The sequence below is a fragment of the Marmota flaviventris genome, chromosome 8 (assembly GCF_047511675.1).
Source record: "Marmota flaviventris isolate mMarFla1 chromosome 8, mMarFla1.hap1, whole genome shotgun sequence".
Taxonomy (NCBI): domain Eukaryota; kingdom Metazoa; phylum Chordata; class Mammalia; order Rodentia; family Sciuridae; genus Marmota; species Marmota flaviventris.
In genome coordinates this window covers 56,807,570-56,821,248 of record NC_092505.1, presented here as the reverse complement: position 1 = coordinate 56,821,248, position 13,679 = coordinate 56,807,570, and the positions used below count along the sequence as shown (strand labels likewise).

General features: G+C 39.7%; 1 protein-coding gene across 2 annotated transcripts in view; it reads right to left on the bottom strand.

The window, feature by feature from the left end:
- Parp9 (poly(ADP-ribose) polymerase family member 9) overlaps positions 1-13,679 on the bottom strand; it is a 38,470-nt gene that overhangs the window by 24,560 nt on the left and 231 nt on the right. The window contains exons 2-6 of one of the 2 annotated variants that reach the window (XM_027935944.2): positions 9,822-9,916; positions 8,945-8,978; positions 6,188-7,044; positions 3,358-3,579; positions 2,055-2,273 (exon numbers count right to left, since the gene is read on the bottom strand). In XM_027935944.2, coding sequence (XP_027791745.2) covers positions 2,055-2,273; positions 3,358-3,579; positions 6,188-7,044; positions 8,945-8,978; positions 9,822-9,836 — 1,347 coding nt within the window. In that variant the 5' untranslated portion in view covers positions 9,837-9,916. Of the gene's footprint in view, positions 1-2,054; positions 2,274-3,357; positions 3,580-6,187; positions 7,045-8,835; positions 8,979-9,821; positions 9,917-13,679 lie in introns of those variants that run through there. The other variant, XM_027935942.2, reaches the window with a different exon arrangement.

Sequence of the window (13,679 nt, the reverse complement as noted above, 5' to 3'; positions counted from 1 at the left end):
ATATCCCACTGTCATGTATATCTAAAAAGAATAAATTTAAAAAAGAATAATTAAGCAAGACTTTTGAATTGAATGTGAAGGAAAAACTATAACTTAATCATTAGTGATGACATTGAAGAAATAATGTGTGAATGACAAGCAGATGGTCTACAAGGATCTTGGAAAAGTGGAGCCAAATGGCAAGAATTTGGCAGCATTCTTCCAGTTCTATCCACTAGTGACCAACACCTTATCTGGGAGATGTCAGTAATGTGTTCAAGAAAGAGTTCCTTATTCTGAAACACAAGGCCTGGCACAAGGTAAATATTCAATAAATATTTGTTAAATAACCATCCATTGCCTTTTATAGATACTCAGCTCCACCCAAGACTCTTACCATCATGAAACACTGGTGAATACAAGTACTCTAGTCAGCTGGGAACTACTTCTTCACTTCAGTTCTGAATTGAAAAATATGAGTATATAAAAATGGGTATCACTCTATTGTGAGTTAGGTGTAGATTGATCTTTCCTGAGTTAAGTCAGGCCTAAGTGTCTGACAAATCCATTTTCTGGAATACAGGGACCCTATCAGGTAACATCCTCATGAGGACCTTTGTAAGTTGCCATTGATCTTTCTGTACACACATCTCTCACTGTAAAACTTATTTAGGAAGAAAAGAGGAGCTTATCAGAAGGCCACAGGTGGAAATAAATGCATGCACACACCTCATAATTCTATGTGGATATTATGTAGGTGTTAATGTTGAAAAAGCCTGGAAAAATGGTGAATGGTCACTATATAATGTAAACTACTGGATAAGAGAATCCTCTCCATTGAGTTATAAAACTGAAAGACATATTATATATTTCTCAAGTATTTGGTTTGTGGTTCAGAACACAGGCTTTGGGGGCAAACAAACAGACCCAAGTTGGAATCTTGGTTTAGCCCCTTTACTAGCTGTGAGCATATTAACCCCAGAGCTGTTTTCCCATCTGTGAAATGGAAATACCAATAGTGGCTTCATCACACTATCATGGGGTGAATGTAATGAGACAGCTTCTGCTTAGCACTGTGTCTGGCAGACCAATGTATGATGGCAATTGTTATGCTAGCCTCAAGGAGAGCCCTCAGTCTGTGTTTGATCTTTTCACTTTCCTTGAACTACCAAGTACAATTATATTTGTATGTTGAAGAGAACGAATCTTCTTTTCTAAATGCGCTTAATTCCCCTTGCAAGGGTATAGTGCTTCATGCAGAACCGTGGAAAGTTCTCAGGGTACCTGTGTAGGTCCAGTAATAGTCCTCTGCATGGGGGAAACTGTCAGTCTTTATTCAAAGCACAGGACGATTCATTTTGTCAAAAAGGTGAGCTACTTCACTGGGTCATTTGCCACAATTCTGCCAGGGAGCTGTGGAGGAGGCACAGTAGTGAACAGGAGTGGGTTACACTGGCTCATAAGCATCCACTGGGAACATCAATTCCAACCTGGCCTGCAGTGGTATCACACTGATGGCTTAAGCCATGGAAATTAGCAAATGCTACAAATCTCCTTTTATGATTGGGCAGCAGAAGGAATAAGAACCTTTACAATTGTTCCAAGAAAGAGCAAGCTGGAACAAGTATGCCACTACACAAGGGGAACAGGCCAGGAAATGGAGAGAGAAACAGAAAACTAAGGTCTACAACAACCACTCTCTGCCAGGCACTGAGCAAAGCTCCTTCTGTCCAAAACTCAGACACATTCCTGGGAAGCCTCACTTGAATGTTGGTTACAGGCAGAATCCAACATCCATATCTAGGAAATCTATTTTAAGTAGCTGTTTCTTATTCCTTTTTATTCTTCCTTCACATTATTAAAAATTTTTCAGTACTAGGGATTGAACCCAGGATCATTCTACCAGGGTTGATACATTCCCAGCCATTTTTATTTTTTGAGACAGGGTCTCACTAAGTTATGCTGGATGGCCTGAATTTGTGATCCACCTGCCTCAGACTCTCAGTACCTAGCATTATAGATGTGCCTCACTATGCCTGATAAACTTGTAGGACATTTCTAAGATATTAACTCACCTTATATGTCTCCAGATCTTCTGGAAAGATCACAAACCTTACAGTTAGTTGTTTTTTCAAATGCTCTTTAGCAAATACTAAAACTTCATTAAACATAAGTTCTGCTACTATATCCTTCCCAATACCAATGTTTCCAGACCCAAGGGCAGGAAAGGAAATGGAAGTTATATTTGGCTTGAGGCATTCTTCCAAACATTGCTTCATTGCATTTTTCAATATCTGTAAGAGAAACATAAATTTAAAATCACTCTCTGAGTCAAAAGTAAGACTTCACTTATTCCTTGGTTCTGTTCATATTTTACAATGCCAACCTCTACCAAGGATCATGTCCATGCCTCCTCTGAGGGCAGGAAAGGCCCCATCCATAGAGATTCCACTACAGCTATAAGGTTAGCTAATGAGAAATGAAAGGACTAAGAAACTGAATAATTGGGCCACTGTGGGCTATTCAAGACATTTGGGCACTGATTTCTGCTGGTTTATGTAGCTTTGCCCATCTTCCCAGGTCAGAGACTCAACTATCAGTTTGCTCTGCTCACCTGCCACTTCCAAGTCTGCATAAAGAGCTCTTAGAAGTTTAATAAAGGAGATAGAGATTAAAAGAAAAAAAGCAACATTTATTCAATATCGCTGGGATCTATTATATGATTTCTCCTGGAGAAGTACTAATACTTTTGGCAGACTTAAACGTCTATCAACTTTTCAACATTATATTGAATTACTGTTACAGAGGTTTGTTTGTGGAAAGGAGGACCTGAAAGACTGAGGACCAATTTGGGACGAGAGAGATGTCTAGCCATAAGAGGATAAACAAAGGTAGAAGGGATTAAACTTCTCTCTTTCCATATCTGAGTGGGTTTCCCTATTTTTTAAAGCTTGTATGTTATGGGCCTTAGGAGACAAAGTAGCTAGAGAGCCAATGTCCACCACAAGCACAGGTAGGAAGAGACCACAGGTAACAAATTTGACTGGAGTGGTGCTAGAAGGGAAATCCCGGCTCCTCCTGGAATTTAATCCATAGAGGAAAATATGGAGAAGTGAATACCGTGCCTACTTAGGAAAAGTCTACAGGGTCACTGAGTACGGTGAGGTGAATGGGTGAACAAGATGAGGAAGCTCTGTGTTTCAGTGTCCATTTGCAATATGCTTACTTAAAATTTAGCCAAGGGTTAGGTAACATTTCAGGCTTCAAATGTGGACCATAAACACTTGACAAGATTTCATGAATGTAATGAAACAATGGAAATTTAACAGGCTGGTTAGACCATGGAGCTGCATAAAGGTAAATCTATTCTGAACTTACCAAAGATGCAGGTTGTGCTGGATTCCACAGAACATGGAATACGTATTTACAGGGTAGTTTAAATCCTTCTGTGACCAGTACCAACTGGGAATCTGAAAACTTTTTAGTTACTTTTTTATAGAATTCCAATTCCATTTCATTTCCTGCCCGTTGCAGAATTGATGTTGACACAGGTCCCACTCTGAGATTTGGTGGGGTTACAGAATTAACAATTACATCTGTCTGAAAAGGGAAGAAAGCATAGGATTCATTGTTAAATCCCTAATTTAAATCTTCATTTCCCAGAAAAGCTTTTAAAAATGATTTTTAAAAAAATATTTTAAAATTGTCAATGGACCTTTATTTACTTATATGCAGGGTGGAGAATTGAACCCAGTGCTTCACACATGCAAGGCAAACGCTTTGCTACTGAGTTACAACTCTAGGCCCTTCAAAATGTTTTTTGAGGACCCCAAATCTACAAAAATTCATTTAATAATGGTTAGAAACTCTTATTTCCAAGGAGCAATCATTTAATTGCCATGAAACTCTCTGTCCTATTCAAAAATTAAGTACAGAAATAGATGAAATGATTCTTATTGTAAATATCTATTAGCTTCTTACTGCATATACACCTTTTATGTTTCTAGATTCTGAGCATTCCTTGTGTTTTTTTTTAATATCTATTTTTTTAGGTGTAGATGGGCACAACACAATGCCTTTATTTTTATGTGGTGCTGAGGGTCGAATCCGGGTCCCGCCCATGCTAAGCGAGCACTCTACCGCTGAGCCACAATCCCAGCCCCCCCTTGTGTTTTTTTTAAAGATGTATCAATAAATGGTTTCCTTCTCTGCTGTACCACTATCACTTTTTGCTATTTCTGTATAAGTTTTTTTTGTTGTTGTTGTTGTTTGTTTTAAACAGAGAAGAAATTAATTTTCTTAGGAAAATTCTACCTAATGTTTTTGTTTTAAGATAAGTAATACATGGTTAAAGAACGTGCAAGTGAAGCCAAAAGATCTGCAATGAAAAGCAGGATTCCTTCTGGGTGAGATCTCCAGAACCACACACTCCCTCATCCTACAGCCAATCATTTTTACCAGTCTTTGATCTATCTTTTTGGAAAAAGACTATACATATATGTGGTATTTAAATAATTTCATCTCTTAGCTCTCAGATCTGTGCTAAAGGGTTGTGTTCTCTCCTCTACCAAAGCCTCTAATCATCTGACATCTTTGGTTCTCTTTGGGGGTAACTTAGATACTTCTCATAAATGTTAACAAGTGTTTTACTTTTGAGAGTGCAATCAAAATTTGCCATTTGAAGGCATTGGCATCCTTTTAATTTTTTTAAGGTTTCTAATGCCACTGGCAATAAATAAGTGCACTAAAATTTCAGTTAATGGGATAAGTTATTCAACTAGGATGCTTTCCTTTTAATTTTGAATTGGTGTTTTAATACCTTTTCAAATCATATAGTCCCCTCGGTCTTTATTCTAATTTTCTTGTAGATAATAGGTGGTATTTGTTTTACTAGTGGTTAAGTCGATTTGATTGTGACCCTAAGAGACATCACTGAAATTAAAGAATACAGCCTTGGCTGGGTGTGGTAGCACATGCCTATAATCCCAATGGCTTGGGAGACTGAGGCAGCAGGTTCACGAGTTCAAAGCCAGCCTCATCAACTTAGCGAGGCCCTAAGGAACTCAGTGAGACCCTGTCTCTGAATAAAATACAAAAAAAGGGCTGGGGATGTAGCTCAGTGGTTAAGCACCCCTGCATCCAATCCCCAGTCCAAAAAAATAGAATGCAGCCTGTATTTCTTCTCTTCTTCTGTTGAAGTCCCTGCTCCTGCTGCCTCTTCCACTTATCCATCATTAATTTACTGAACACCTAGATCCATGCACAGATCAGGCTCTGGGACTGCAAGAGAGGAGAAAGTCATGATGCTCTTCCTTAGGTGCTCTCTGCCTAGAAGTGGAGCTGCATTAGCCCAGAATCACTTAGATTTGCTCTTTCCCTGACTTCCTCAACTCCCTCAGCGGGCCCTGGCCTTTGTGCCCAATAAACTCCAGCTAAATGCTAAGTTACACCTTGTATTTTCCACAGTCTCTGTCACAGAGCTATACATATGGAATATGACTTTGAACTCCACCTGTGTCTACTCACTCTGGCCAACTTCATTATTTCCTCTGTCAATTAATTCCTCAGTGTGTCTTTGATCAAGTTTCAAGAAGGTCTCCTATCAAAGCTTTCCCTCTGCCAATTCATACCCATCACAACTTGAGGTCAGCTTCAAAACTCACAACTCCAAAAACAATCTTTCTCAGTCCACTGTTATTTTGCATCACTACTGACAGGTTGCCTCAGAAATGTTTAGATGGTTTGTCTCAACAATGAGATTTTTCCAAATAAGTAACTTTTTAGATAAAAAGAGCATAATAAATTTTAAGTTCCTTAGGATCATAAGTTGTTCTAATTCTTCATAGTGCCTAACAATAACAGCAACAGCAATAATAATTATAATTACTACTCTAACCATGTGCCAAGCACGAGGAAAAGCATTGTGTGAGTACTGATTCTAGCTCTATGATATAAGTACTACAGTTATCCTCATTTTATAGATAAGGAAGCTAAAAGATAAACTAATTTGTTTCAAGTCACCCCGTTAGTAAATGGCAAGGCAGGTATTTAAATCCAGGTGGCTTGGCTCTGAAGACCACACTCTTAACCCCAAGAAGATGCTTTCTAAACAGCAATGCATGGTACATATTCTAAAACCTCTTAATAGGTATCAAATAATTCAAGGATCCCCTACTGGAAGTGCAAGAAAATAGAATCAAAAACTTACCATCTGTAGTTCAATGTAGCCCAGGACAATCTGGAGAGTCAGGCCCTGAGGAGTTTGAATAGTCATATTAAAAGGTGGGGTGGTTTCTTGATGCTCCCAAGAGTCCAGCTCATTGCTTCCCAGGACAGTTTCTGAAGCAGATTTAAAGGCAGCAACAGTAGGGTCCTCATTGCTCACCAGATGAATTTCTTTCAAATTACCAACCACTTGTTTGCTTTGGAAATAAAACTTGATAGTGTTTAAAATGGTCATTGTACACAAATCCAGAGGAAACTTGAAAATTCCAGAGCTCAGGGCTGGAATTGCTACTGTCTTAATGCGCTTTTCTTTACAAACAAACTCCAGAACATTTGCAATAGCTCTTTTCAGTGTATCAATGCATCTCTCTTTCTCCATTGCTTTCCATCGAGGCCCAACAGCATGGATAATGTTTTTGCAAGGAAGTTTTCCTGCTCCAGTGACAGCTATCTCACCAGGTAGTACTCTGCCATAACTGGCAATGAATCTTTTGCTCTCCTCTTCAATTTCAGGGCCACCAGCTTTCACCAGGGCCAAGGCCAGGCCTCCCCCATGTAGAAGATCTTCATTGGCTGCATTCACCACAACATCAACAGCACGTCTGCTGAGGTCACCCTTCCAGACAGATAACTCTAGCCCTGGGGCCAGGGTCTTTCTGAAGACTTGCTGGCCCAAAGAATTGCTATTACCTTCCAGAGCTGGAGACATTAGGGTAGAGATACACCCAAACTTATTTTGGAGGACTTCAAACAGTCTACTCTCATTATTTTTTAAAATTTCAAAGTCATTGAGATTAACAGGAATTTGCCAACTATAGTGTCTTCCAAGAGAGTCAGTCTCTGGAAAAGGAGAAAAGATTAACAATAAAGAAATGATCAAGGTTCCCTTCGAAAAGTATGTAATTCCATTTCACACCAGGAGGCTGAGTTTCTTATTTACAAAAGAGATGAACTTCCTCTAGCTCCCTTACTGATTCTCCTTCTCACTCAGACATTTAATTACAATATCCAAGAGTTTTCAATAGTAGGACACACTCATAAGGTGCTTAGTCTTGTGCCTGCATATACTAAATACCCCATAATTAGTAACTACTGTGTATAGTGATGAGAAGATGGTGTGTATAGGAGAACTCATAAATATTTTAAATGCATGTAAGAATATTAGAAAGGATATGAGTCAGAAGTACAGGGAGTTACATTTCTAATTTTTTTGCTTTCGTCAGTGTCTTAGTTTGAGTCCTTTTGGAAGCAGACTCTGAGATGAGAATTTGAATGTAAATAATTTATTTGAAAGGAGTCTAGCAAACACCAGGAGTTCTGCTTAAGGAAGGGGGGGTGGGAAACTAAGACGAAGGAGAAAAGCGAATAGAGTGTCTTATTTAGTAAATGAAGCTTAACTTCACTGGTGGGCAATATAGATTATATGCCTCAGAGTTGTACCCCTAGAGGGGAAATTATAGGAGCTGACATATTTCTCCAGCTTCTAAGGGTCATTGGCCAAAGCTGTCCCTTGGCTAGGAGGTGCAGGGGGGGCACTGACAATGTCTGCTACAGCAAGTATTTCTTCATAGTACTTTAGTTGCATGGCACAGTTAAAATTAATGTGGAATTAAAACTGATTGACTAAAAAGTATTTATTATGGCTGAAAAAAAGATGTGTGGGGGCTGGGGATATAGTTCTGTTGGTTCAGTGCCTGCCTTGCATACCTAAGGCCCTGGGTTTAATCCCCAGTTCTGTCAAAAAAAAAAAAAAAAAAGATGTTCTGTTCAGATTCTCCTTCAGTTTGATTATAAAGTAGGAAATCTGGTAAGCTCACAACCTGTAGCTATTAAATACCCCCCTCATGGATTCATCTCAGCTCGCTAGCCAAGGTCATGCTATTCTCAGAGTGTTCTCCATCAAAGCCTGAACAAGGCCATTGATGCTCAGCAAGAGACAACTCTACTCTCTAACAGGGGATCTCAGGCTGCCAGAGACTGTAAGGTTTTCATTATAACTCGATGGCTCCACCCCACCCAACCTAGCGTCTTCTGTTTCTTCCATAATGAACCTTTTGTACTAACTCCATCTCCAACTCTAGATCCTGGAGAACCTAACCTGTGATAGCGTATTTCATGGAGCCCAAAACATTGTTATTGCATGCCTCTGAGGAAGGGAAAATAATGCCACTTAAAGTGTAGTAGCTTTGTTTCAGAGATGTTAAATGTGAAAAAAGTGCATCCTAAATTTATAAAATGTGGTAATCATATATACATAACTTCAACAGGCATTTCTAATTGGAGCCACCTAGAAAGACCTCTGGTGGCCTCAGTTACCCAAAAGAAGCAGCAAGTGAGTAGTTTGACCTAACTGGCCTGAGCTTTAATTAGAAATCTGAAATCTCAAATAGGCCACTCCTAGAATTAGGCAGGTACCATTTGGCTCTTTCAGCCAAGGGGACAATCAGTTGGTCACCCCTTCTGTCCAATGTCAGCTGCAGGGCTGTGGTCAGAAGAGTCTTACATCTGTGAACAAAGGAAAGGATCATTGGGGGCCCTAAGGGAACAAGTTGGTAGTACCACACTGCCTCTGAAATAGTCCTCCTTCTGAAGCATGAGCTAGGGTCTCCACACAGGCCTGCAGTCACGCACCTGAGCACTTGTGGGGGAGACAGTCTCCGTCCGTATTCCCTTTTCTCCACTGAGAAAAGATCTGAGCAAAGCCTTTCTGAAATAAGAGTGGGGAGTGAGGTGATCCTACCTGATTTTTCATTGGAAGTTGCTGCTCCAACATCCTGTGAAAGATGAGAATGACTTTAAAACAAAATTTAAGCTGAACAGCTACAGGATACTGATCCCAGATACAGTCTACCACATACAAAGCAACAGCAACTTGGCTCAAAGCACTGGGTTTGCAGAGAGGGACACATGTATTTGTCACTGTGGTTATTTTCTATCTTTGTGCCTAAAACACTGAAAATACTAAATGTTCCATCAAACATTGACCCAATCCCACTTGCCTAGGGATTGAATTTAAAATGACATGAAGGGTTATAGATTCATACTTGAAAAGGCCTAAGAGTCATAGACCTCTAAAAAGATCCAAAACTCTCAGACAGGCTCCAATTCCAATGTGTCTTGGAGTTTCCCTAGATAGAGCAGAAAACATGAGGACATGAGCCTCATCAGCTGCATCTTCCACCCACCAGTAAGGACCCACTTTCAGTTGCCTATTTCATGTCATAGCCTTCATGTAGAATTTTGAAATTTAGCAAATGAATTTAGCAAATGTTTCTTTCTCTATTCCCTTGCTTTTATTCCTCCCTTATCATCTCCTTACTCCATCCTAAAAAAATGATCTGCTGAATGAATGAAGAGAATCCAAATGATATGCAAGTGACATTTTTTTTAAAAAAATCATCCATCTTCAAGTTGACATTGTTGATAATTAGCATATTTTCGATTCCAATTTCCCAATGATTCAATAACACATTTATTAGGCTATTAAAACCAAATGAGATGCTAGGTGTTACTGAAGAGCCCAGACTTCTTGCTATTTATTGTAGGAAAAACTCTTCATGTACTGATCAAGGTTCATAATGCATAGACATTTATATATTTATACATATAGATTTTACCATGGAGAAGGCCATTATCCAGGTCTCTGGTGGGTCTTTAATCCCTCTTGGGTTTCAAAGTGTAGACTGCAGTCCCCAGATATGGCGGCCTACTTCTAGGAATAAATGGAAACAACATAGTAAGCATTGACCAGATGCTGAGGGAATTTGGTACAAATAGTCCATAGGAGCACTGAGCATGATTTCTGATCTTGAGAAGTTTTTATTTCATTGGTGAGATGCACATATTGGTTTGCTGTTGTTATTGTTTACCTTCTGTCCTCTTCAGGTCAGGTTCCAATAAAAACCATAATGGCAGTTCAGAGAAGGGAAAAAGTTACAGGGGCTTGAACAGGAAAAAATTCATGGAGAAGGTGAGACTGGAGCCAGGCCTTGAAGGATGGATCAGGTTTTCACATATGTAGAAGAGGAAGATGATAACAAAATGGTGAGACTGAGCACAGCATTCAGAACAGCCAGGAACAACAGCCTTATGAGCAAGTGAAGACCCCTGAGGAGTGTTTGAAAAAAGAGGATACTTGTGCCTGCATGGGGTGTGCCTTGCAGAGTTTATGATAAATATCCTTGACCTAATTCGATAGGGGATATCTGGATAATAATATTTTAAAAAATAACCCTCTGGGGAAGATTATTTTGAAATGTTTGCCATCAAGTAGGCAGTAATTAAAGGCTGTGAATTTTTTGAATGATGATGAAAAGATACAATGGTCAACACTTTCTGCTGTCTTTAGGTCCCTAAAGTGATCTCTCTGTGTTTGCAATAGAAAATTTTTGTACAATCATCCACAGCATCAGAGCACTATTATTCTTACACCTGGAGGAAAAGGAGTAACAATCCTAAAATGCAAGAACGAAAAGCATCTGTGCCTCTAGAGGGCACTGCTGTATTTACAAAAGAAGGAAGACTTCTGCACCTGCTGGGCTGCTGGGTTTTTCTTTAGATGTTGTTGTGCTTGTCTCTATCTTCAGACCCGCCCTTAAAGGACTAGGCACGGACTTGGCTGTGGAGCTGGCATCCATTTAACCCCAGAGAAATTAGAAGCAAAGAGAATGTTGCCTAAAACAATTTCTTCCATTTAAATAACCACAAACACCTTCTCAACTTTCCATCACTGAAGTTGAGGGAATTTGGTAAGACTATTCCGTAGGAGAACTGAACATGACTTCTGATCTTGAAGTTTTTCATTTCATTGGTGAGATGCACAGTGTTTTGCTATTGTTGTCACTATATTCCTTCTGTCCTTTCCTATGGTATTTCTGTCCCTCATTGGCAGTCAAACTTCTGCAAAGAGTAGTTGATTGTCCTGTCATCCCACCCGCTCAGCTCACCATAGTCTGACTCCCCATCTCAACCCCACTACTCCTCTGAAACTGTCAGTGTTCTCCATGTGGTTAACCCATGGCGCACTATCTTCTATCCTAGTCTTTGCGTGACCCCTTCTATAGCATTTCATTCTTTGATTCCTGAAACTCTGCTTTATTAGCTTTTCCTATGCCCTCTTGACTCTTTGTATTTTTTTTTGTCCCTATGCCTTTATAGACCTTTCCCTGAATTCACTTCCAGCATCCTCCCCTCACTCTTTAATCGAATCCAAAGGCACTTAACCACTGAGCCACATCCCTAGTCTTTTTTTGTATTTTATTTAGAGACAGGGTCTCACTGAGTTGTTAGTGCCTCCCTGTTGCTGAGGCTGGCTTTGAACTTGCAAACTTCCTGCCTCCACTTCTGGAGCTGCTGGGGTTACAGGTATACACCACCCCACCTGGCCTCAAGATTCTGTCTAAGAGACACTTCTTTATTCTACATATTCCCCAGGTGGTAATCTCATCTACTTCAGGGCTTCAACTCACCAACTGTAAATACAACTCCCATATCTGTATTTCTAGGCTACTACTCTCCTGCAACTCTATCTGGATGTCCCATATTCCCCTCAAATACAGTTTCTACAAGAATTGACCCTTATATCCTCCTCCCCACTCCCCCGCAAAAAATCCATGCTTTATCTCCTAGATTCCACAGCTCAGCAAATAATATGCCATTTGCCCACTCAAATCAGAAATCTAAGAATTATCCTTAAATCTCCTCTTTTGTCCTATATCCAATCTCTCTCTGGGTCCTGACCACCTAAGTTCCTCTCAAATATGTCCCTAACTTTCTTATTTCCTGATATTGCTGCACTTTAGGGTCTCAGAACCTCTTGCCTGAGTTATGGCAGTATACTCTTTCCAAAGATTCAAATGCACTATCTAACTTTACATTTGATTGTCTGAATACATATTACATTTATGTATTTACATGGTGCAAAAACTGTAGAAGGTCCTCTCTTACCTCCCTCAAGAAACACCCTCCAAGGTAATCAACCTCTCTTATATCCTTCTTGGGACATCTCTACACAAAAGGTAGCATCTAATACACACTCTTCTACATTTTACCTTCTCCACTTAATATGTGCCAGAGATCTGTTCACAGTAGCACATTGAGATGGACCTCATTTTTTTTCACTATTTATTGTATTCCATTGAATAGAAATACTGTAAGTTATTTAACTATAAGTTATTTAATGCTGTTCCCCATTCATGGACATTTAAGGAGTTCCCAGTCTTAAGCTACTGTAAAGAAGCCTATAAAGAACAATTTTGAGGGCTGGGAATGTGGTTCAAGTGGTAGTGCACTTGCCTAGCATGCATGAAACACTGGGTTCGATTCTCAGCACCACATAAAAACAAAATAAAGATATTGTGTCCATCTAAAACTAAAAAATTTTTTTAAAAAAAGAACAATTTTGTACCTAGGTTGCTTAACACATAAGGGCTAATATATCAATGGGACAAATTCTTGGATGTGGTACTGAAAAAAATACAGCATATGCAATTATAATTCTGATAGTAGTGCCAAATTGCTGTCCATGAAGACCAGCCATTTCTAGTCATTTCCACATGCAAAAATCTCATCTCTGGCCTCTCTACCTCCATTCATCCCTGGTTGGAAATGTGTTCTTTGCAATGTTGTCAGCTCCTTCTTTCTAAGACTCATCAGTTTTTGGCTTCCTTTGTTTCCAACTCTTCCATTTCTATCATCAAGACCTTTCACCATCTAGACATGTGCTGTTCAAGGTAGACCATTAGGCACATGTAGTTATCAAGCACTGGACATGTGGTTAGTCTGAAATGAAATGTGAAGTAAATAAAAGAAAAACACTGGGTGGCAAAGACTTAGAATGACCAAAGAGATCATAAATTATCCCTTATATGCTGAAATAATTAGTTTGAATATATTAAATAGCAGCAGTAAAATCAATTTCACCTGTTTCTTTAAATGTTTAATAATATGATGAAGAATTTTACAATTAACATGTGACTCCCTTTATATTTCTATTGAACAGCACAGATCTGAGTAGGCCCCTCCTTTTGCATGTCCCTGTCCATCTCCTCCCCTTCCAGGTCCCAGGGCCCTCTCTGTGTTTCAGACCACAGCACTCCTGGTCCCAGATGCACTCCCTTTCTCTCCCCTCCCTAGCCCCCCACTCAACACTTTTAGAGAGTGTCCAATTCCGCTCAAAACTTTCACTTGGAGGTCTTCAGAGATTTGCTTCCTTGTTTCACAGGTCTGCCTCCCTTTGCAGCCCTTCAGCTAAGGGGCCTCTTACCCCTCCTGCACAGGGCGACAACCATTCCGTACTGTTGGCCAACTCAAGGGAAGAGGGCAGAAAAGTGCCTGTCTACAGGACAGAGCTGCTGGCACGGAGCACGTCGCAGGTAACAATGCGGGTACACAAACTAAAAACTTTTTTTAAAAAAATTGGGTTAAGTATAACGTGAACTCGGAATGCGAATTACATCTTGTGGCAAACAGCAATA